Raw genomic sequence first — 23,517 nt, forward strand, 5'->3', positions numbered from 1 at the left:
AGTTAATTTGGCCTTTCAGGTTTCCAAGGCAGACATTGTTCTTTGTAGACAGCAAAGATTCCCACTGCAATTTTTGTAAGTGTATACTGTGTCCCGATATCCATTTCTGGCCAAAATTTTTTTCTCCTCAGTGGTGTATTGTGTTATGCAATTGTCTTCTCCCCCTTACAGTAACAGGCCACAAACTTACTTTTGACAGCAATTAGTTATATAACTATTTAAGTATAATTCCTTTCAGTTTTGACTTAACATTTGCCTAATAACGTTGAAAGTGCTTTGAGACCATTCTTGGCCATGTGCATGTGAAAATAAATACATCTATACTGTACGTGTGATTTGCACTATCTGCACATTAAAACAATGCACCAATTAGCATGGTTACACTTATAAAGATATTATTGGGACTATAAAATTTTAGAATACCATGTTCCAATGTTTTCTATAGCATCTAAAGATTCTTACAGTCCCTCCTTGTGACTAATGCATATCATCAGGATGAGAAGGAAAATACTCTCTACCAGACCCCTACAGACTGGTCCTGTCAGCACAAGAACATAGGCCTATACACATGAAAAATAATTTTCCAGTATAACTAAGACAGACAGATAGAATTGTGCTGGGAAAAATTCATGTGCACTTTCTTATTCTTGTGTTGGTGGCCTTTTTGGTTTAGCACATATTCAGTAAAAAAGTATTTAAGCTAAACCAAACCAAGCTACTCTTGAATAAGAATATCCACGAGAGGCGTGTGTGAGAATATCTGGTTGCACTGCTGTAAATAGTGCCTCTTTCTCCTGAGAAGCTTGAGCCTGAACTTTGCACCCAAGATAAAGCCTGAATGAAAGTGAGAAAGTTCTTGAAGCACTCTTCCTTCTGCATTTTTCCTAGCTAATTCTGGAGCATGGCCTTTAATATTTGTAGTCCCTGTGTCAGTCTGACAGTCCCTGCCTGTGTCTAACACCTAGAATAAAACGGCCCCATGTTTGGTTGGCTGCTAGACACTGTCATAAAAATATTATTAAGAACTTATTAATTAAGTAATTTATAAAGAAAGCTCATCCTCTTACTCAGTTATTGATTAACCTCTTACTCATACACTAAAACCTCTCACCTAAAATAAACTGTGCTTTCATTCCAAACTAGCTCACACTAGAGACTGATTCCCATTTTTTCTTGGACTGGTAATGCAGCTGTTTTCCAATAAAGACATAGACTAAATCACTTGAGTATTGATACTCCTTCAACGACAATTCTAGAGTGTCACTGCATCCACAAAAGACCTGCAGGATGTGCTTGCTCCCAGAAGTCTTATGACATACTACAGAGCACAGCGCCAACGTTTCATATGGCTTTAAAGCTGCTAACACCCTGGTTCATTCAGCAATGAAGATATAAGTACAGTAACTCTGATAAAAGATTTCACAAGCTAGAATGACGCAGCCAATGGAGTCTAAAGTAGTAATTTCATTATACTTACAGTTAGGAAAATACATAAAGTGAAGTTTATAGCTAGCAAAATACATAAAGTGAAATATAATGTTTACATCTTATGTGCTTCTCAGTCATTCCCATGCAAATACATTTTCTTAGTCATTCAGGAGGAGTACCCCCCACTCTTTGGGAATCACTTCTGAGACCTGTAGTTATCTCAGAATAAGAGTCTGACATGGAAATTTTCATTTGCTGTTCTGTATTGTTTGATTATACGCTTTTTTTAAAATTTTCTTCCAAATTCTTGCCAGAATAGGGATTTCAAGACTAGAATGGCACAAATATTTTGTCACATAAATTTTGAAGCTGTCAGTATCCACCTATGCTTTTTTTTTTTTTTTGAGCAAAACATAGCATGTTATAGACTCAGCAGTTAAACTCATTCCCTTCTTTTGGGACAGGATCAGACTTATGACTTATACAGTAGTTATTTCCTTGATGCACTAAAATAACTCTGCCATAGCAATGCCTAGGTTTTTAACTTGGATCCCATTGCAAAAATCTGGAAGTCAGGAACGAATGTGCTGAATGTTATCTCAGAAAGAAAACAGTAAATGGGTATGTATACTTTTTTCTTTTTCTATATAGTCTGTTCCTTTATTTTCCTTCCCTCCATTGTGGTCGTCCATTTCTTTTTCCATTGGAATAGCAAGTCTATCACTCTTTGGTTCACCTGTAGGACATGGAAAAGGTGTACAAGCCAACTTTTAGTCTTTTTATTAAAAGGGACAGCAATGTCAAATTTTATATCAAAGTTTTATTTGTCTTATATTGTTTTCAGTTGGTTGAGCTCCACAAGCGTTATGAAAAAGCAAACACTCAAAAGAATAAGCAGTTGCTTCCATTGCTTCTTTTCCATTATTTTGTAAGGTTGTAACTCTGTTAGTTTTCCTGCTATCCACAGAGCTTCTAGTGTAAAGAAGACCTAACCTTCTCAAGTAAAAGATATTCAGAGACATTAACTTCTCTTTGGGGAACAAAGAACAAACAAAAACAAGCAACTATTTAATTAACAACACTGTTCACAGGTCATAAACCAGAAACCCAAACCACTTTTTTTTCTTCCTCTAGCTCACCAGTGCGCAGCTATAACTCAGTGCAGATTCCTGGAGCAAAATGTTTGATGGTGCTGTTACATAGACAGTGGACTTTGCTTAGAAACAGAATTTGCTTTCAGATTTTATTATTCTCATAACTTTGTATTTTAGAGCAGAGAGGTCTGAATGACAGTCCGTTGTTCAATTCAGTGGGCCTGGAGGAAAGCAGGCCAGATGCTTCAACTTTTGAACTTTAGTCTTTACTGAAGTCAAAATAATGCTGCTCCAAAGACATGTATTCTCATCACGTGCCTTTTGGATAAACCTTAGATTACAGAAAATACTGCCTAAAACTCATTTTTCTCCATGGGCTCATCTGTCCAAAGTCAGAATAGGCTATTGAAAATTTCAGTCACTTGGAACAGAATGGTAGATCCTACACCACTGTGATACGAACATCTGGATTTCATTCCAGAAACACTCTATAGCTTTTACATTTCCAGCTGCTAAAACATTTTTTCTCGCTGGAAGCAGGTCTGTGAGGATTTAGTGTTGTTCACCTGTGGAATTCCATTTGCGTGACCTTTTCACTGAAATGCACACGCAGCATCCTTCATGCAGAGGGGAACTGGCATTCAAATCAATCACAGAAAGGGGAGAGTACATCACTGTCACATTAGCTGACACTTTAAGGCCTGTTGCCGACTGAACAGAACTGTTCCCTTTCAAAGCAGGAGATACAAAATGCTGCCCAACTTGAAGCCAAACGCACAGAGTTCTGCCCTTAGGATGAATTTAGGACACACACACACCCGTCCTGATGTACTCGCTTCCGTAAAAGACAGCATTGCACAAGTGCTTCACACCTTGTCCCTACAGCAATTTAATACAGGACTCAAATGTAATACGTTAGCCCCACACATGGGTAAACCGCTGCCGAACAATAAGTGTGAAGCACATGCCTCACGCTCCACGTAAACTGAACAGTATTTATGTATATTCCACCCCCGGAGCCACTCAAGGTGCACAGGAAGACACATGCTGCCTGTGCGGTGTTTTCACAGCATACCGAGCCCTCGGTAATGCTACAGGTTAAGAAATGCAGGGGGGGCAGAGGACACGTTTGAGGAATTTGCCGTTACTCTGGCTGGTATGTGCTAAGGCACTGCGAAGAGGAACCGTTTGCCATTACACGAGGCCACAGGCGCCGCGCAGCCCACCTCCGCGGGGACTGACGCCTGCTCGCGGCACCTCCCGTGGCGAGTCCCCCAGCACCATGCCACTCCACGCTCTAAGCAGCGTGCGGGGAGCGACGGTTACTCCGCCTTTCTGAGCAGCGAGCTGCGCTGCGGGCAAGCGCCCACTGCCCCAACATGCCGGCCGGCGGCGCCGCGCGCCTGCTGGTGGGTCACGCTCCGGGGCGGGGCGGGGCGGGGCCAGGGCGCCCCCTGCGGGCTGGCGGGGGGCGGCGCCCCGCCCCTCTCTCGCACCTTCCCGCGGCTCTGCGTCACTTCCCGGGGGGCCGGCGCGAGAAGAAGATGGCGGCGCTGGGCGAGCCGGTGCGGCTGGAGCGAGGTGAGCGCGGCCCCGGCCCCGCGGCGCCGCTGCCTCCACGGGCGAGCCGGGCCACGGCAACCCCCTCCGCTCTCGCCCCGCCGCTACCCAGGCCCGGCGCCGCCGCGGCGGAGCTGGAGGGGCCGGGCCCGGACCCCCAGGCCTCGGCGCGGTGCTGGGCCGGGCCGGGCCGGGCCGCCGCCGCGGGCCGAGAGTCGGCGCCGAGCGGGGCTGCCGCCCTCCGCGGGGTGGCGGTGGCGGAGCGGCTCTCCGCCGCCCTGGGGAGGGCGAGGGGCCGCCGGGCAGCGGATGCTCCGGAAAGTCTTTTCTCTCGCTCCCGATCCCGTGCGCGCGGTGTTTGGTCTCGCTTCTTTGGCTGCTCTTTCGGCAGCCCCCGCGGGTTTCCTCTTGCTGGGTTTCTGCTCGTGAGTGGGCGGCCGAGGGCGCGCTCCCCCCTAGCCAGACCGGCTGTAGGTGTCTGCGCGCTTCCCTCGCTGCTGTCAAAGCTTCTGCCTGCTCTTTACTCGACCTGCTGACTCCTTGTTTCTCTCCCTTCCATTGGAATATTTACTCTTGATCGGTGCTAAATTCATAAGTTCAATTTGTTGGACTGTGTTTTAGTAATGGTCATTGCTTTTTTTCTTCCTTTGGGTTTTTTTGTTTTGTTTTTTGTTTAAGTGGACAGCTTACTCATGCAGGGCTCCCTCTACGCTTCTTCCTGAATTTTGCTTAACTCTTTTATACTTTCACACTTCTGTCCTCGTCCTGATCTCATTTCCAGTCTTAAGTTGTACTGCTAATATTGTGCAGTATGTAAGTAGAATTATTATGGAATTGGATAAAATACAAAACCTAGTCGTCTGTTTCTTCTGTAGTGTGCATCTGTGTCTCTTGTCCAGCAGTCGTATGAAACAGTAATAAATTCCCTTCAGTGTGGTTCTTCAGAGCTGTGCTAAGTACACAGCAGTTCTGTGAGGACATCCGTATATAAACAGCATGTATCATTGGTATATTAGGATGTGTGTGTTTAGGAAAATAGTGAATGGAAAATGGAATTCGAATGTGAAAAGAATAATGAGAATCAAGAATCCTATTCTTGAAAAACAAAATAATTATGTGAAATGTAGGTGATGTGGATGAATTGATTATTTTCCCATTGCCATTCCCTTTGGGTGCACCGTCTTGGCTCACATGCTAGATGCTTCCGTGTAGATGTGTAACTACATATTTTATGTGCCTGCTTTTTGTGTTTGATACCATTATATGTTATGTATCACAGAACTCAGTTCTGTTTGTCTCCCCTCCTTCCCATTCTGTGAGTTAAATCACTTGTAATGTGTGAGAGAAGGTCTGTAAATAGTGACTTATGTAAGAACTTTGCTTCCCACTCCACAGCTCATCTACCCTCCTTACTCCAAAGCTTGTTAATTAGAGCACTGCTTTGGCAGTGGATTAGTTGCTTTTGGTAGTTCTGCTGAGTTAAACCTCAGGCAGCATCCTTGTCCACCTCATTACCCTGCCACTATGATCTATCCATGAAAACAAACAAATCTGCGGAGTTACTTAGGGATCAGTGGAACAAAGGAGCTATTTAAAGTCTTCTGGCATATTGGTCTTTTTGAGAAAAGAAAAAGGGAGTACAGTATAATGTCTGTATAATGAAGCTACAGAAGCAAGTGCTTTATTTACAGAAATAAACAACCTCTGTTAATTGTATGGGGTTGACTGCAGATAACCTTATGAATCATTGTTGGCATGAAAATGAACATCACTAATGTTGGCATATAGCATAAGAAAAGAGGGAATACTGTAGAAAATAAGCTGATTTAAAGTAGGTTACCATATGCTTACCATCAGGGCAAAAGAAAATTCTCCCCTTCTGTTCTTTCCTCCAAGCTGTATCACAGCCACCACCACCCAGATTCACAGGAGTGCAGTGATGAAACAACATTTAACATTTTGAAGTTATTCTTTTAGTTTGGTGATATGTGATAAATCTACACACACCTTAGGAATCCAGACTATTTGAACAGAAGCAGCAGAAGTGGCTGTTTAGGAGTGTCTTTGAGGACACTGCATTTTTCCTCATTTCTATGTTTTGTTCACACATATGCATGCACAGAGTGGTGGCATTTTGCTGTTTTTCTGCCTTCTTTCTCAGTTTAAGTGTATTTTCCTTTCGTAACTTCAATATGGTATTCTGTGGTCACTAAACTTGTGAAGAACAGACAATTTAAAAAAGACAAAAAGATTCAAAGAAAATCCATTTTTTCAGTGATATGTGAATTCAGTTTTACAATGAGTTTTATGTTTTTTATCACCTACGTCTGGAGTTATTTTTGCATCATTTCTTGTTGAAATCCATCAAACACAGAAATCTGTAGTGTTCATTTTGGTCTGTGGTTCTGAACAGTTGGCCAAACTATAGTGTTAATACAATGAGGAAGAAAGCTATCAGCTGATCGTATCCCAAGCAGTATTCAGGAAGGAAGCAGCCTAGATCAACAGAGCTCTCAGCATCCCTTTCTTTTCTTGCACAGCTGTAAGAAGAAGGTGTGTTTTACCACCTGTTCCCAGCCACTTTAGTTCTCTTCCAAAGCCATAGAGCTGGGTTAGAGTGAGCCTTCAGCTTTTGATTAACATTGCCTTGCTGCATTAGTTTGGTATGAGAAAGTTATGCTCATTTCACTTTCAGACTAGTATAACGGTCTTGTCAAGGTGGTAAAACAAAATAACTGTCAGGGGAAAAAAAGTGCTGCTAATGGGATCCCTTGCCTATATCTACCTCACCAAGAGGTGCAGTGTGATTAAAAGCCAATTTGTTGAGTGCTGAGGACCCAACTTTCACATTCTGTGTGTCTGCTTTGGGTTTTTACTTTTCAGCAGTGTTCTGGTCCTTTGATCTGAATGCACGTTAATGGTGAAAGTGCATCTTCTGGTTTAGTTTCATCCAAAAGGCATCCAATTCTTGCGCACTGTGTGTGTATCACAGTCACTTTTTGGCAAGCCAGGTTGTCTGCCATCTCTTAGTCTATACTTTATGAAAGACATAGCTGGTTCCCAAACTACCAAATTCTACCTCAGGGGGAAAAAAACACTATGTAATTAAATGTTGCAGCTCTTATTAGATCCAAGTAGAAATTATATCTAGTTTATTGATGGAACATTGAAGTCATGTAGCAAGTAGAGTTCTGGAGTCTTGATTTCTGGTATTTTGCTAGTCTTTGGATCAGTCACTGGCAACCTTTACAATTTCTTGCTGGTTACGTGTATCCTAATCAAACTCTTAGATAATGAGTTCACTCATCTTACTGCTTAATTTGGTTCATGGACCACATTTCTCAGACTTGAGAACCGCTGTGTAGAATGGTACTCTTTTCTCTGGGTGCATGAAGTAGTTGTTTGTCTGCAAGAATTTAAATTATGGTTATATTGTAATTAACATACTTCTAGGCTTTTTTCATGAGTATATGAAGTGTTGCAGGAATTGGAAGTGCTAATGGTGCCAAGGGAGGTGATTAACTTCCTTCCATTTGTTGATCATTTTGCTTCAAGCAAATGTTTGGTGTGAGGCTTCATGAAGTTAAGAGAATTTATACTCCTATTGCTGAACATAGAGATTACTAAGAATTTTCATGAATTTGCATCATAAAAGATTGAAAGATTAATAAATGGTCATGACTAAAATCTGTTCAGTTTCATCAACTTTTGTGTATTAAAATACAAAATGCGTATTAGGAAATTAAAGCTTTAGTAGCATTTTTTTATCTTGTAATCTTTGTACATGCAGTAAATATGCATGCTTATGTGAAATGAGTTCTCAGAAGACTTGGGATTAGTACGAGCTGAAATCTTGTTTTTGATGTTTGTTAGCTTTAGATACCTGATGCTTTTAAAGCATGAATAATACTTGCCAAAAATGCTTAGTTCTCATGGCGTGTAGAAACCTTAACTCTCATCAAGTTTTCCAAAACAATGTGTCTCTCAGTGCTGTAGCAATACTGTTTTGGTATTCTTCCTTAATGACGATGAGGGATTTGTTCTCTGACTGATGCAGGCAGAGCTTTAACTGTGCTGGTGACCAACCAGTGTATGGAGTTAAGTCATACCTGATTCAAATGTGACCTGTACCTGACTGTGCCACCTGATCTCGGTGTAGTACTCTATAAGATGTTGCTGATTGATACCTTACAAAAGTGGACAGAACATAACTGTGTATTGTCTTCTGCCAGTGCTCTCCACCTTAATTTCAGAACATAACAACCAGTGTCTTTCCATCCTCTTATGTGAATTCTCAAACTTGTCTCCTCTTTCTTTAAGCTTTTTTGGCCCTTAGGAGTTCATGGCTGTTCCATGTCGTCTTTGCTGACAGAATGCCATCAAGTAGACATGCATTCACATGAAAAATGGTTGCCTAAAGGTTAGCTACTGAAAAAAGAAAGTAAAATGTTTGAGACATAACCGTCTACCGCACCATCCTTTTCTAAAATTATCTATGCCTTACTGGTTATAGTAGATTGTATTATTAGATTAATCACTGCTTCTTTATACCTACTTGGTAATGAAAGTAATCCTCTCTATCTGCTTTTTGGAGAGACTGTTCTACTTATGTTCAAGGACGTAATGTGATTCGGAATCATCGCTATTGTAACACTTTGGAAATAAAAGCAAGATAAATGTGTGGTGTTTACTCTTGTAGAGCTGCCAAGAACATGTCACATAGTGTTTGATGCATTTGATGCCCTTCTTGACTTGACTGGGCTGGAATCAAATCCTTCAGAGGGAGTTCAGTTTCACAGGAAAAAAAAAAAGGCATTTGTGAGAATATGGATGGTTCTGTTTTTTAAGAACAAATTTCTAGGAACTAGAAAAAATGGTTTTGATTCTGGATTCTAGACTACAGAATTCTCAACCAAGAATATCAAAAGGAATTGGGTTGTTTTCTGAGCACTTTGAAAAATCAGCCACATTACAGATAGTATCTTTCTTTTAAGAAACTGATACTGTTGAAGTAGCAAGGGGAAATAAGAAATTATATTCACATGCAAGAGTTTTAATCCAACTTCTGTGATTCCAACTGCTCTATTTAGCGTCTAGTTAATATAGTTGTAGGCTACTGTTGCCTCAATAGGCCATACAATTTTCAGCCCATTTATAGGGAAAGCATTGAGTGTATTTTGTTGAACTAGTTTTTGAATGAAAAGGGAATGTAAGCATGTGTAAGGTATTTTATGTGTTTGGAACAAAATTGTATTGATGCAGTGGCTAAATTGTGAAGTTATGTATACAAAAGTGATAGTGTATATGATATATCAGGAAAATTTTCAGCCTGATTTAAACTTAAAATTAGATTGTATCTTCAAAAATATACATAGCAGTGGTGCTTCTGGGTATTTTACAAGGTCAGACTGTAGTAATTGACTAAAAAAGATAGTCTAGAGGTAAGATTTATTGTAATGTTTTGTAGGTACATACCTGTATGGAAGAAATGAAGCTTTAGTATATTGTTTTAAGGATGTTATGTGTTATATGCATAAGCACACACAGACTGTTCTGTTAACTTTGTTTAAAACAAAATAGCCATTCCTCATTACTAGTACTGTATTTTTTTTGAAGATATCTGCAGAGCAATTGAGTTGCTGGAAAAATTACAGAGAAGTGGAGAAGTGCCACCACAAAAACTACAGGCTTTGCAAAGGGTCCTTCAAAGTGAATTCTGTAATGCTGTAAGGGAGGTAAGTTAACTTGACGTAAGCAGTTACCTTGAGTTAAAAAAAATAGTATGTTATGCTTTTTTTCCTCTTTGCATGCAGTACAATAATCTGGTTCTGTTCTTATTTAAAACTGAGTGACTTATGAAGCTTAATAGAACATGACTTACATTAAAAAGGTCAAAAGAAAACAAATGGGGATAGTGCAGGTGTATTAAATAATGGATTAGAAAGAGATTGCTTTTTTGATGTTATTTTGAGAGTCTCCCCTTATTAGCAACTAGCAGACTGTTATCCTGTTGGCATGTAAGAACGGACAAAGCATGAATTGCCTCTGCTCCTTTAAATCTTATCAGGAATCAGCATCATGGTAACTTTGCACCTCCTCATCTTCATTCTAGATATTCTTTCAGAGATTTTAGGTGGTGGAACATGCCCTGTGATGGTTTTCATTGATGGTACTACCACTGATGATAACAGGAATGCTTTAGACGATCTATATGTAGACATAGAAGTTGTCTTAATGTTTCCATCCTATCGAACAGTATATGTTTATTGCCTAGCAAATCCAAATGATTGGCAGGGAGATGTGGGGATGTGAGTTAGCTCTCAGTGCAAGCACCTCCTTAGCATTAGTATTCTTCCTGTCACTGTATTTTTATACAGTGTTTTGTTTTGTTTTTGTTTTCCATAAGGTGTTTGGTCAGTTGCATCAGTTGAAAGAATGAGTTTTTGGGGGAGGGCTGGATTGTGGAAAGAGCTTTGAAGGGCTGTCCTCAAGTGATTTTGCATGTGTCCTTATTGAAGAGTTCCAGCTTGAATCAGACGAGAGAAGGCAGTCATCCATATCCCCAGTCAAGTTTGTTACACTAGCCGTAAGCACTTCTCCGTTCATGACAGAATCTGAATGCTGTGGAAGGAGGGAGTGCTTGGGCTAAGACCTAGATATGCCTCGATTATATACTTAGCAATAAAGACATTGAGAGAGTTGTTTTGTTTAGGTATGGTAGGTTGTCACTTGACACCTTGTAGCAGATTGGGAGTAATTTTTTTATTAGAGGTCTAGGCTTTTTATTTTACATGTTTAAGTTATAACTGGTAGTTTGCCATATGATCTAAGCAGAAGATCTGTTTTTCTCATGCTTAAGTTTTTTGTTCCTAAAGGTGTATGAACACGTATATGAAACGGTGGACATCAGCAGTAGCCCAGAAGTTAGAGCTAATGCAACAGCAAAGGTAAAAGCCAAATTATAACTTGAGAAAACACAGTAGTTTAATACCCTTCTTTCTGCTTCTAATGTGACAAAATGCAGAAGGGCATTATCTAGTTGTCTGGTAAAATGGATAAGTGTAATGGGTCATTACAAGGTATAACAAAAGACTTGTTATTTTTAAAGTCTTTCATTTTAATTTTATCCTTGGGTTTTTAATTTTTTCATGCTGATGTTAGATTAATCTCATTTGTCTTAATATTTAAATACTTTGAAATAGAAATACTTTTTTTTACCTGCTTCCTGTCTCTAGCCAAGGGGTCTATATTTAATTTCTTATAAATAGGAAAAACTTGTTTCTTACAGGCCACCGTAGCTGCATTTGCTGCCAGTGAAGGTCATTCCCATCCCAGAGTGGTTGAGCTGCCAAAAACCGAAGAAGGTCTTGGATTCAACATTATGGGAGGCAAAGAACAAAATTCTCCAATCTATATCTCTCGAATTATCCCAGGCGGTATAGCTGATAGACATGGGGGCCTGAAACGTGGAGACCAGCTTCTTTCTGTAAACGGAGTGGTAGGAATTGGTTTTCACTTCATGTAGCAGTAACTGTTTGTTTCCACTTGAGGGCATACGGAGAATATATATGCTACCAGCTCAATGTCGTCTTTTACTATGGGCAAAATTGCTGCTGCCGTTTTTTTTTTTTTTTTTTTTTCCTTCTCTTTCTTGTAAGAACAGCCTTAGGTTTCTAAAGAGTTGTGTGCCGTAAGAGTTCTTGGGTTATTCTGTGGTTATCTATCTAAACTGGGAGATGTGCTATTTAGGTGAATATTTCAGATTCTGAGAGGTTATATAAATCTCATCAAAGTATTGTTATGTGAAATAGCATTAAAATGCCCTTATGGCTTTCTCTTTCATCCAAGTTTGAAAATTTAATATAGTTTTCTGCACCTTCTAAGGTAAGTAGTAAATTATGCTATGTTGCTTTAGACGTTATTTTTAATAATGATCTTCTGAAGAGTTACAATACAAAAAGAAAAACTTGAGGTGACTAGAAAGAGGAGGCTGTAGATGGGCTTTGATTTAAGACAGCTGTTTGTCAAATACACATGAATAGCTCTCAAACTTTTGGTTTTATTTTCAGAAGCTTCTATGATATGTTAGCATAAAATTCATCTTCTCTACATATATAAACCCAATTTTATTTTAAAACTGAGGGTCAAACTAAGTCCTGTGCTCTTTAGCGAGAGCAATATTTTTGACATGTGAGAGAAATGCGTACTTGCTGGGTGTCTGTACTCTGGAAAGTCCCTTCTAGCACAGATTGTGGCTTCTTGGCTTCTGACTATTACCTGGTCCTACTGTCTTTTTCAGGAGAGATAGGAGAAATCGTGGCCACAGTGATGCAACTGTCCTTGGCCTCTCCTGCCTGTTACTTTGGAGTATCAAGGGGCAGGTAGAACTGTCCTCAGATGAGGCATTACACACGCAGACAGACATGCACAGGCACACACACAGCTGACCATGAGTATCAGACAGTTGATACAGCTGACAGTGACTGTATGTGTGTGCATGCACATCCATGCCATTGTAAGAATATGGTAAGGGAGTGCTTAAAATACTCTTGAGAATGCGAAAGTGGTCTCAGAGGAAGAATCTTCCTTCTGATGTTTGCAGATGGATTCCTATCAATTTCCTGCACATGTGGGGCAGGTATTGTCTTTTAATAATTGTAAATGCTAATATAATTCTTAAAAACAATTTTTACTGTACTGCTGCCAAGACTACAACTCATGTCTCTTAAAACAAGTATTTTTTTCCACTGGGAGATTTTAAGTATACTCCAGAACTTTAGGTATTTTGATATAACTAAATATAGAATCTTACAAACTTTTCATCCCCAGTTTTATACAGAACAGTTTCCATGTCCCCTTGAATAACAAAAATGAAATCAAACTTATGTGTTGTCTGAAGAAGAAAATAGAAGAGAAGTAACTTGTACGTGTTTGTTTTAACTGTTGTCTTTCTTTCCGTAAGTAACTTTATAGTAACGGGGAAACCCTCCAGACAACAGGTACATCACCTCCCTTCTAGCTTTAATAGCTCTGGTGGGAGGTAGGCTTGGGATAGTCCCATCATTGTGTTTAATAAGTTTGGGAGAAATAAATTTTGCCCATAAAGTGTATGATATCCAGGAATTTATATTTGGATGCTGTAGTTGACAATTGTTGCTCAAATATCGTAATTAGATTAATGTAATAACCCTAACAAATTTCTCAGAGTTGGTTTAGGAAAGTATTAATCTGTTCTTGTTTAGTTGGGTTTAGGTTGTTTTTCATCAGCTTGGGGCAAATTAACTTGAATACCTTGCATTTATCATGGGGCAAGAATATGTACGCAGCCAGAAGATTAACAACATACTGCATGTTAGCTGCTCTGTTGCAGGTGCACCTGGTATGCGCTCTCTTGCCTTGCCGTAACACAGGATAATATCAAGAAGGCAGCTGTCTTGCAGTTCTTTGTGGGTTCTGTCCTTAGCTAAATGCAAAATAATTTGAGGTAGCTTATTAGGCAAACTGAAGATGACCATCATGAATTTTAAATTCATGATGAAAGAAGAAAAATAATCAGTGTTCTGAAGTCACTGATTCTTAAGTGTAATTTTTTAGACATCTTGCCTCATGTTGTCCTTATTTCACTTAGTGTGTAAATACAGAATCTAATAATTCAGCATTAGGCTGACCCAAAAGATTTGCACTACTCTTATTAGTACTTTTTTAATCAGTATGTTTGTCATCACCTCTTGCTTAGTGATTTACCAAAGGATAAATCCTGAACCTGAATGACATTACCCTTGTGCAGCCTTGAAACTAATGTACTTTTAGATTATACAGAAGTTTTACGGAAAAAAAAGATGAAACTCTGTTTTCAGTGTGTATATTCTTTACTAATATGATGCTTAATGGTTTATGCTTTGCAGAGTGTTGAAGGTGAACACCATGAAAAAGCAGTAGAACTGCTGAAAGCGGCTCAAGGAAAGGTTAAATTAGTTGTACGATACACACCAAAGGTTCTGGAAGAAATGGAGTCAAGATTTGAAAAAATGAGATCAGCAAAACGCAGGCAGCAAAACTAACTTTGTATGAATAATTTAAAGAGAAAATATATTCCAGTGTACATTTTATAATTTGCTTTGTGACTTTGTGATCTACTGTCTGGGCTACAAAAGACACTGTTCTTTTCATAGAATTGCAGAATTGTTGAGGTTGGAAGGGACCTCTGGAGATCATCTGGTCCAACCCCCTGCTCAAAGGAGGGTCAGCTAGAGCAGGTTGCTCAGGGCTATGTTCAGTCAGGTTTTGAACATCTCCAAGGATGGAGACTCCACAGCCTCTTTGGGCAACCTGGTCCAGTGTTCAGCTACCCTCACAGTAAAACAAACAAACAAAAAACAAAAACAAAACAAAAAAAACCAACAAAAAAAGTCTTTATGTTTAAACAGAATTTCCTGTATTTCAGTTTGTGTCCGTTGCCTTTTATTCTTTCACTGAGCACCACTGAGAAGAGTCTTGCTCCATCTTCTTTATGCCCTCCCCTAAGATTTATGCACGCTGATAAGATCCCCCAGAGCCTTTTCTTCTCTGGGCTGAAAGGTCCCAGCTCTCTCAGCCTTTCCTCATATGTCAGATGCTCCAATTGCTTAATCATCTTTGTGGCCCTTTGCTGGACTCGCTCTAGTAAGCCCTTGTCTCTTGTCCTGGGGATCCCAGAATTGGACACAGCACTCCAGATGTGGTCCCACCAGTACTGAGTACAGGGGAAGGATCACTTCCGTTGACCTGCTGGCAGTGCTTTGCCTAATGCAGTCCAAGAGGCTGTTGGCTGCCTTTGCCGCCAGGGCATGTTGCTGGCTCGTGGTCAGGTTGTCCACCAGGACCCACTGGTCCTTCTCGGCCAAGCTGCTCTCTAGCCAGTCAGTTACCAGCCTGTACTAGTTCATAGGGTTATTCCTCCCCAGGGGCAGGACTTTGCACTTCCCTTTGAACTTCATAAGGTTCTTTTCTGCCCATTTCTCCAGCCTGTCAAGGTCCCTCTGAACAGCAGCCCAGTCACTCCTCCCAGTTTGGTATCATYTGCAAAGTTGCTGGGGGTGCACTCTGTCCCATCATCCAGGTCACTAATGAAGATGTCGAGCAATGTTGGCCCCAGTATCAACCCCTGGGACACACCACTAGAGACCAGCTTCTGGCTGGACTTTGTTTGGCTGATCATAACCCTTTAAGCCTGGCAGTTCAACCTTTTTCAAAATGTTTTGTTTTCAGTTTCCATGTGGTTTTCACTGTTTAAAAATGTGTACTTTTAAAATGGCCTAAGATAACCTTAAAAAGCATGTATGTTGATATTTCTATTGAGTTGATTTTTATAAATCTTTTTCAGGTCAGAACCTTTAAGCATGAAGCAAGTTTACAGATTTTTTCAAAGGCATTTACTAAGAGATTTCTACAGTTGACATCCTTTTTTTTACCCTACTTTCTTTTGGCATTATTTAAAACTGAATCCACAGGTTTTTTTGCTAAATGATTTTGGAAGCGAAGCTTATGTAGCAGGATTTTGGCACTTTTCTTAAAACATGTTGTATATCAACTGCAAAAAACCTAATCATGATCTACTGTGTAGCTGATAATGATACTAGATTTTGTAAATTTTGGTGAGTACATTATTTTTACACTTCTGCTAAATCATAACTCGTTACTCTGGAAATTTTATTACCTTGCCTGTAAATAATTTACAATTGGTGTTCATTTATAATGACTTTGTAATAGCTGACATTTACAAATTTGCAACAATCATTCCTGTAATTTATATTATTTTGTACTAATTTTGGAGCAGTTAATGGAAAAAGATGTAATTGCGATTGCAGTTCTGGATTGACTCTCTAAATGTATTTTTGTATTCAGAAAAAAGCAAAATACGTTAATGCAGTGCAAAAGGAATTCCAGATGTTTCCCTGACTTTCTGCTATTTTTTAAAAAACACATTCATCTTAATTGTCATATCTCTGTTGCGCTTTCGGTATGTTCAGTTGTAATCTTTTCCTGAAGGGAGACTGTGCAAGATCTGGAATAGTTAGTACCTAAATTACTGCCATGTTTGTAAGAGTAAAGATTTCTAAGGCTTATATGCCAAATTACCCTGACATTTGAACTTGTCTGGGACTTATCACCGACTGCTTCTGATTTGGAGGGTTCTTGTTTGTACTGCAGAAGTAGTAGCATCAACATGCATATAAAACTTGATATGGAATGATGCTGTGAACAGTAAGGAAATCTCCAGGTATAAGCAATTAATGTCTTGTCTCAAGTGTGTTTGATGGAGGCATTGTTATTGTATGCCGTATTGAAGAAACTGTTTTTCTGGATAGTGGGACACTTCTTGGAATCTACCAGGTTTGGGGTTGTACTTGTGTGGTTTAAAAAAAAAAAGTCACCTTTCGGTATATATAGAGAATTAACTTGATTGTCTACTGGGTGTCTGTTCACTTGCAAGGCAGCTATGATTGCATCCTAATGACTGTTAGTAAGTTGATTCTTAGAGGCTAACACTGAAAAGTGCTGCTCTTACTACATGACTAATCTCGTGTCTCTTCACGTGGAGCAGTATGATGTGTTGCGAATTTAATTCAGTAGGTGAAAGTAAAAGGTTAAAGATCTAAAAGACAGCATGAATTTTGTGCTTTGTCAGTTGATCTATTAGAAAAGAAATCACACAGGATTGTTACAGACAAGTGAGAAATGTGGATGCTTTCTGCATGTTTGTAAGCATGGTGAGCCTGCAAAGAGAAAATTGGATTTTAAAGATACTGATAATTTGAAAATGCAATATAAATATTTATCAGTTAGATGACATTGAGCACTGAATTGCATGGTTGAGTATCTGTCATAGGCCTCTTTCAAAAGGCTTCATGTTACTGATAGGACCATGTTGTTGAATTGTATATTTTTATGGAACAACTAATGTTTGAAGTATTGAGACCAAAATCACTAGTTAGACCAATCATGGATGTGTTTTAATTTAATTGTAAAATAGTAGAGATTTGTTTGTTTGAGAGAGAGGAAAAAAAAAAAAAAAAATATATATATATATATAAAAGAAATGTATGGGTACAAGATAGAAATGTGTGTTTTAAGACCTGTATCCGTTGTGTTACTGAACAAAAGCGGCATTTTTTGTTACTCTAAAGAAATATTTAGTTTACTGCTAAATGCAGTAGCATTTTCATTCTGAATTGTAGCATTTGGATACAGTTTGTCAACTGCTACAAAATGTGGGGAGGCTCATCTGGACGTAAAGCTGTTGTATGTGTAGGATTTCATAAAAAGTTTCTAAATGGCAACAACAAAAAACTCCCAGTAAACAGACAACTCATTAAAAGTCATCTTTAATACTATGAAAACCTTGTAATATTAAGAAAACAATGGATGAAAATATACCAAGAAACTCAAAATCTTTATTACTACTGAGCAGTGCCTGTACTGTTTTAATATGCAGTCCCTACACACTTGATGTACTGAGTATGTGAACAAGCTAAGAAGTATAATTTCTGCAGATAACTTCTGCATCTGTTGCTGCTGTGAGGGATCTCTGGGTTTTATCAACAGGAAAATAAAAGTTGAATTTCATGTGTGTTGTATTTGTGCATTTTTTTCTCACTTTCCATTTCTGAGTACTCTTTTCAGACAGCTGTAATTGGGTGCTCATAATCTCTAGGGCATACATGAACATCATGAATGAGTGTGGCTGTGCAAAGAGGATAATTTTAAATCTAGTTTTTAGCTAGCAATCAGGAGAGCATACAAGTGTTCATTTTTCTACCAGTATATTTTGCAATCTGTTGGAGAGACAAAGAAAAAATCAGAATGCTGTAAAGTATCTATAATATCTTGGATTCTCCTGTATTTTTGTGACTGCCTTAGTTTCAGCTGCACGAACTTATGGTATATATTATTCTGAGTCAGTATTATCTTTTAATTCTTTAAAGCAAGTATGTCAAGTAATGAGATGTTGAATTTCTTTAATTCCTTGTTTAAAGACTTTGTCAGCTTGTCAACTCAAAAATGTGCCTGTTCTGAAGTTATGAACTGAGATGAAGGCAGAAGAAATGCTTGAGTTCTGTATGCAGTTTTTTTATGAGCAAACAGTTATCAAATGTAGGTATGCTGGACTGTGAATTGAAAACACATGCAAAATATTTGGATGAATATTTTTTATTTGATATAGAGGACTGAAAACACATGAGTTGGAAATGCAAACATATTTTCAATTTGATTTTTAAAATGAAATCATTTCCATGATCTGGCTTATGGGGTGCCTATATCTGTTCTTCTAAATGCAGTTCATAATCATAGAGATAAATTATGAATTTCAATACAAGGCTTATTTAAAAAAAAAAATCAAAGTCATAAATTATAAACAGAAGTCTGATAGTCTGTCTACCTCATGATTTTTTTCTTAATTGCAGTTAGAAACTATTTTGATTTTTAAAACAACTTATAAAATTGTGTTGATGGAACATGCCTTATTTTTAACTTGTGATTTCAAATTTGATCTAGCAGTCAAGATCCAAACTGGAGCTGAAAGAGTACTTTGTCAAAGCTTGGATCTCATCTTAAACATATATGGAGTGAGCAAACCCAAACTCATTTATGAACTAAATATATGAAGCAACTTTAATGTTTCACTGCAAAAATATTTTCCTGCCTTCTGATCACTTATTGCAAAAACTGAGGCTGGGTTTGATGCTACCAAGAACTTTTACCCTAATTTTAAAACAAAAATGCTGATTTGAAATAACAAAACTTCCTATGATCCAATACTGGCTACACAGCAGCATAAATTCAATCAAACTGTTGGCTCCTACACTCCTGTAACCCTCCTGTTCTCAATTATGAATACTTGCTCCTTGCTGGTATTGGCATGCATGCTATTTTCACCAGGTACTGAGCTATTTCAGCTCAGAAAGCTAGAAGAAACTAATAAATTCTGTGTTTTGGTTTTTGAGTTAATTTTCAGCTGCCTTAAGTGAACTCAAACACCTCTCTGTGGGGTCAAAGGAATAGTAGTGTTGGGGCAAGGAAAGGGTGAGACCACGGTAGGTACACAAACTGATCAAGCCAGAGCACCTTGAATTACAGTGATTCTTGCTGATCCATAAAGATACAGAGCAATGTGATGGGTTCCTGTAACCTTTTGTCATGTAAAAATCATTGAACAGAAGCTAATTTTCCAGCATCTTGAACTGAGGTATGTTTTTATGTAAGCTGCAGGGAGATTGCTTAAACAAATTCTGCATGGCCTGATGAGTATAGATATGGGAAGATACTAGGAGACAACAATGGCTTAATATGGCAAACAAATTGCAATATTTTCTGCAGTCATCTCCAAACAAAGGCATTCTTGTAGTGTGATCCGACTGGGCTGCTGTTGTACATTTGAAATGGTCAAAATGGTCAAGCAAGAATACCATAATGTAATGATAGTTGTCTTAGTTTGCCGCCTCTTGTAATGATGCTTTCCAGCTTTTATTCTTTAAAAATGAATGAAGAAGTCCTGCAAAATTGAAAATTGCATACTGCAAGGTGCTTGCTATCAATGTAATGTCAGTAAAAGCTTTGGATGTAGTGCTCGCATTTATGGGGAAACTTTCTTGGAGCTTTGCTGTCCTTAGCACAGCCATGTGAAAGCTCTGAGGTTAAGAGGTGAATTTGTCAATGAAAGAAATCTGAAATTCAGTAGTGTGCCTCAGGATAAGATTGACAGCTACTTTTGCACATAAAAACAAACAAACAAACCCCTGTAATAGAAGTTCCAGGGAAGCCTTTTGAAATTGTATTTAGCATTGAATTTAAAGTTTTGATGATGATGTTGTTTTCAAGCCCCATTTTAGATCCAGCATGAGAAAATGTTGAAAAGTAATAATAATAAAAATGATCTCTCTGAATCTCTCACACTGCTTTTTTTTTTTTTTTTTTTTTTTTTTTTTTAAGTAAATGGGGTCCTTTTTTTGGCAGCAAAGGCTTAAAAAGTCTTCAGCTCAGATGCATACTAATAATTCTTCCCACTCCTTAAAGAAAAAAGAAAAGGAAGGGGCATTTTTACATATTCTGAGATTCAGCAAACTTGATCTATGATTTCCAAAATGAGCAGTCCTTGGATATTTATATACCTTTATATCTGTTTAATTCTACGGTTTGATATACTGATAAATCTTTTTTGTATAGGAAGGTTCCCATTAATATAAAAGATCAATACATTTCGATGTTTCTGGGCATTCATATTCAGTCTTACAAAATTTCACATTGAAAAGATGTGTCCTGTTGAGAAATGGTGATATTCAAATAGTAGGGTCCTTTCCCTCTAATATGAATTTCCTCTCTTGCTTTTCACTAATTTTTGTAATAGTATGTTAATTCCTTGGCTAGTTAATTTACTCTGATAGTGCAGAAGGCAAACATGGAAGTGAAGAGTTGCCCAGATTTCTGTATGAAGTTACTGGATTTTTTTTTGTCCGTTGTATTTTGTTTTAGGCACTCAGATATAGGTTCTTCCATATTGTTTGTTTTCTCAGTAATTATGTAGAAAATGGATCTGTGGAGCGCAGGAAAAAAATAAAACTAAAATAATCCCCCAAACCAACAGCAAGAAGTCATCTTCCTGAATCGTGCAAGTCTTGCATACTTCAAAAGGTAAGCAAAACCACCTGTATGTGGTTCTTATCTAATCACAGCTCAGCTTCTCCTCTGCCTGAGCAGTACAGTCGGATCGTCTGAATAAAATCTAATCGGCGTTGGAGCCTGGGTGGCTAGCAGCAGGGGAATAAGTCATCAAGCCTTTCACCTACTTCAAGTGGTTGTGGGTAAAAGACAAAGTTAGTGATTTATGGTATTGTTTGTATTGTAGTAGCGCCTAGAAGTCCGTGTTTTGAATCAGGATCCTATTGTATTTTGCACTGTACAAATCTGTACAAATGCAGAACAAATAGTTTGGCTCCAAAGAGCCTCAATCTATTGCTAAGAAATCATGTATTTTGTGACTGCTATTGCTAGTAAGATAAGAACTTAAATATAAAATACAACAGAAAATGAAATAAGACTTTTCTTCTTGTAGAGTTTTCTCTATGATTTCATCTTGGGCCAACATTTTTTGTCTCTCCAAAGAGTACAAAAGTGAGTTTGCCCCTCACCTTGAGCTGACAGCTTGAGCTGCAAACACCTGCTCTGGTATTTGTATTACAACTTGCTGGGGTTTGGCAGGCACCTCACCATAATCTTACTGAAACTTTGAGAGCTTTCAGTAGCCACACTTTTGTTCAGTCATCTCAAGTGTGCTCCATGATAAATATGAAGCCCCTAAGAAGTTGCATATTTGACAGTTCTGCTGTTCTGTGAAAGAACCAAATGTGTATGTCTAATGCCAGAAGCAGCTCAGGTCATGTCAAATGGCTATTTGTTAGCTACAAGCAACAACAGCTTTAGATAAGTGTGATGAGGACATATTCAAGTGAAATAGCAAGAATAATTCTAATTAGGCAAGCAGAGTGCAACTAATTAAGTAAAAAATGAAGAGGGTAAAGGACTGCAGTTACTTATGAGAAGTGATATTTGTGTGCTTATTGAAGTTTCAGTGCTCTACTAAGCATTGATCTATTAAGCATTGTTAAATACATTTGTCACTTTGTCTGAAATGTCCCCAACAGATTGCACGTTAGTTTCTGTGTCACGTCTGGCATTTTAGGCATTAATGAGTGCTAACATGTTGTTAGGCTGTTGTTGGTGTGGTGGCCAGTGGATATATGTTCCAAGTAGTGATTCTTCAATGACTGGTACATTTCTTCTCCACCAAAAGTATCTTTGAAATGTATCCAGCCTCCTTGGAGAACATCAGTGCTGGCATGTGTCAGGTCTTAATCTGCCCCAGACCCTCAGCAGTGGAAGTGTGCTATAGCCTTTAGCCTTGGCTGCGATTTCAAAACAAGAATTCAGTTTGGCTTTTATATACCTGTTTCAATATTTAATGATAGGACAGATATTAAAACTTCTTCCCACAATTAGTTGCCTACTGGCAAACAAGCTGATCCCCAAAGTGGAGAATCACTGATGGCTCCTAAAGAGGAAAAGGAGTTATTTGTCTGGATTTCTGCTCTGCAGCATGCACCCCATCTGCAAATACTGAAGCCAAGCTTTGGGTTAACTTCTACTTGGCTAGGGCTACTGGTTGGCAGAAAAAATGTAACAACCTGTCTTCCGTGATTTAAAAGCAAGAATGTTCTCTTGGAGAACAACAGCTCAGTGGCATTTGTAGCTGTTTAGTTTGCTTTGCGGGTGCAGTTATTTTGGCATTAACCTCATACTGCAGAACAAAACTTGAACTTCACTGCATTGCAAGCCAGAAAGAAATTATAGGAAATGTTACAGGTGAGCAAAAAACAGAAGGACAAAAATTTGGCAGAAAGGATAAAAAAGACCCCAAATGACTAGTGTGCATTTATGCCCCAAATTCTGAAGACAGCTTAATTAATACCTGACTGATCAACTTGATGATAAATCTTAATTAGTTAGCAGTTGAGTCCTTCCCCGTCTGCCCCCCAAGACGCTAAGGTACAAACTACTTAAAATAAAGCTGGGATTATTCAGTTACCTCTGGTAATAGGAGATCTACTTAAGCCTGTTGAGTCAGTTGGCTTGCAACTTTCTTAAGCGCTTTTCAAAATACCAATCCAAAATTGGTTCTATAGAAACCAAGGCAGCCACAGATTAATAATCTGTTTATACTACTTCAAAATATGAATAAAAATAAATTTTCTGTCTGTTTCACTACAACACTTGAATGCGAGACCTAGATCCTGACAAAGTGTAGGTAATGATGAAGAATTAGATGCCTATAACAAAACCAAAATAACACTTTTAGTTGTTTCAAGGTCCTACATACAATAAGAAACTAGTCCGTTGGTAGTTAATGTGGTTTCCTCAGAGAATGTGCCAAAATGAGTTATTTGGCATGTGCGCAGCTTGACTTAGATCAGTGTATTGCATCTTGGGATGTTATTTGCTTAATTTATACTAAAACAAAATCTATCGCAAACCTCTGGCATGTCCTAGTGTGTCCCTAGGTCTTCAGCAGGGTTATACTGTAGCATATACGTATACATTATATATATGTCTCTACCTATGTGTTAAAAATAAATAATTTAACGTGTTAGCACTGTGGAATTTTCAGTAATGAAAAGAGCACAAGGTGCATTCATTCCTTTATGAAATACATGGGTATTTCTCCATGCGTATTTTCTTCCAAAGCCTTAAGGTTATTCTGTGATGATGATATGCTATGTATCAAATTGTTTTTTGTTTGATAAAGAACCTAGAAGTATTTTATTCACTGCAACACAGGAGATTGAACAGTATTTTGCTAAACAGCTTAGGATCACGTGCACGTTATGAGAATAATTTCAATGTG

The 23,517-nt window shown here is 38.5% G+C and overlaps 1 protein-coding gene across 3 annotated transcripts; it reads left to right on the forward strand.

Annotated features, from left to right (window-relative positions):
- The first annotated feature begins 4,036 nt into the window (after positions 1-4,036).
- LIN7C (lin-7 homolog C, crumbs cell polarity complex component) lies at positions 4,037-17,687 on the forward strand. 3 transcript variants are annotated; one of them, XM_026073093.1, is made up of 7 exons: positions 4,050-4,103; positions 8,403-8,502; positions 9,699-9,817; positions 10,958-11,029; positions 11,371-11,580; positions 13,988-14,147; positions 15,445-17,687. In XM_026073093.1, the coding sequence occupies exons 2-6, from the start codon at positions 8,436-8,438 to the stop codon at positions 14,141-14,143; spliced, it is 624 nt and encodes a 207-aa protein (XP_025928878.1). In that variant the 5' UTR covers positions 4,050-4,103; positions 8,403-8,435; the 3' UTR covers positions 14,144-14,147; positions 15,445-17,687. The 3 variants fall into 3 exon arrangements, with proteins under 3 accessions (XP_025928879.1, XP_025928878.1, XP_025928877.1); XM_026073092.1 differs by lacking the exon at positions 15,445-17,687 and having other exon boundaries at positions 13,988-14,191; XM_026073094.1 differs by lacking the exons at positions 8,403-8,502; positions 15,445-17,687 and having other exon boundaries at positions 4,037-4,103; positions 13,988-14,191.
- Positions 17,688-23,517: the final 5,830 nt, after the last annotated feature.

The sequence above is a fragment of the Apteryx rowi genome, unplaced genomic scaffold (assembly GCF_003343035.1).
Source record: "Apteryx rowi isolate R43461 unplaced genomic scaffold, aptRow1 scaffold_360, whole genome shotgun sequence".
In the NCBI taxonomy this organism is placed as follows: domain Eukaryota; kingdom Metazoa; phylum Chordata; class Aves; order Apterygiformes; family Apterygidae; genus Apteryx; species Apteryx rowi.

Excerpts from the sequence above, each read along its gene's own strand:
- LIN7C (XM_026073093.1), top strand. The coding sequence starts at position 8,436 with ATGTCGTCTTTGCTGACAGAATGCCATCAAGTAGACATGCATTCACAT. Across the intron at positions 8,503-9,698 it reads TGAAAAATGGTTGCCTAAAG|ATATCTGCAGAGCAATTGAG; the intron begins GTTAGCTACTGA and ends TTTTTTTTGAAG. Across the intron at positions 11,030-11,370 it reads GAGCTAATGCAACAGCAAAG|GCCACCGTAGCTGCATTTGC; the intron begins GTAAAAGCCAAA and ends TGTTTCTTACAG.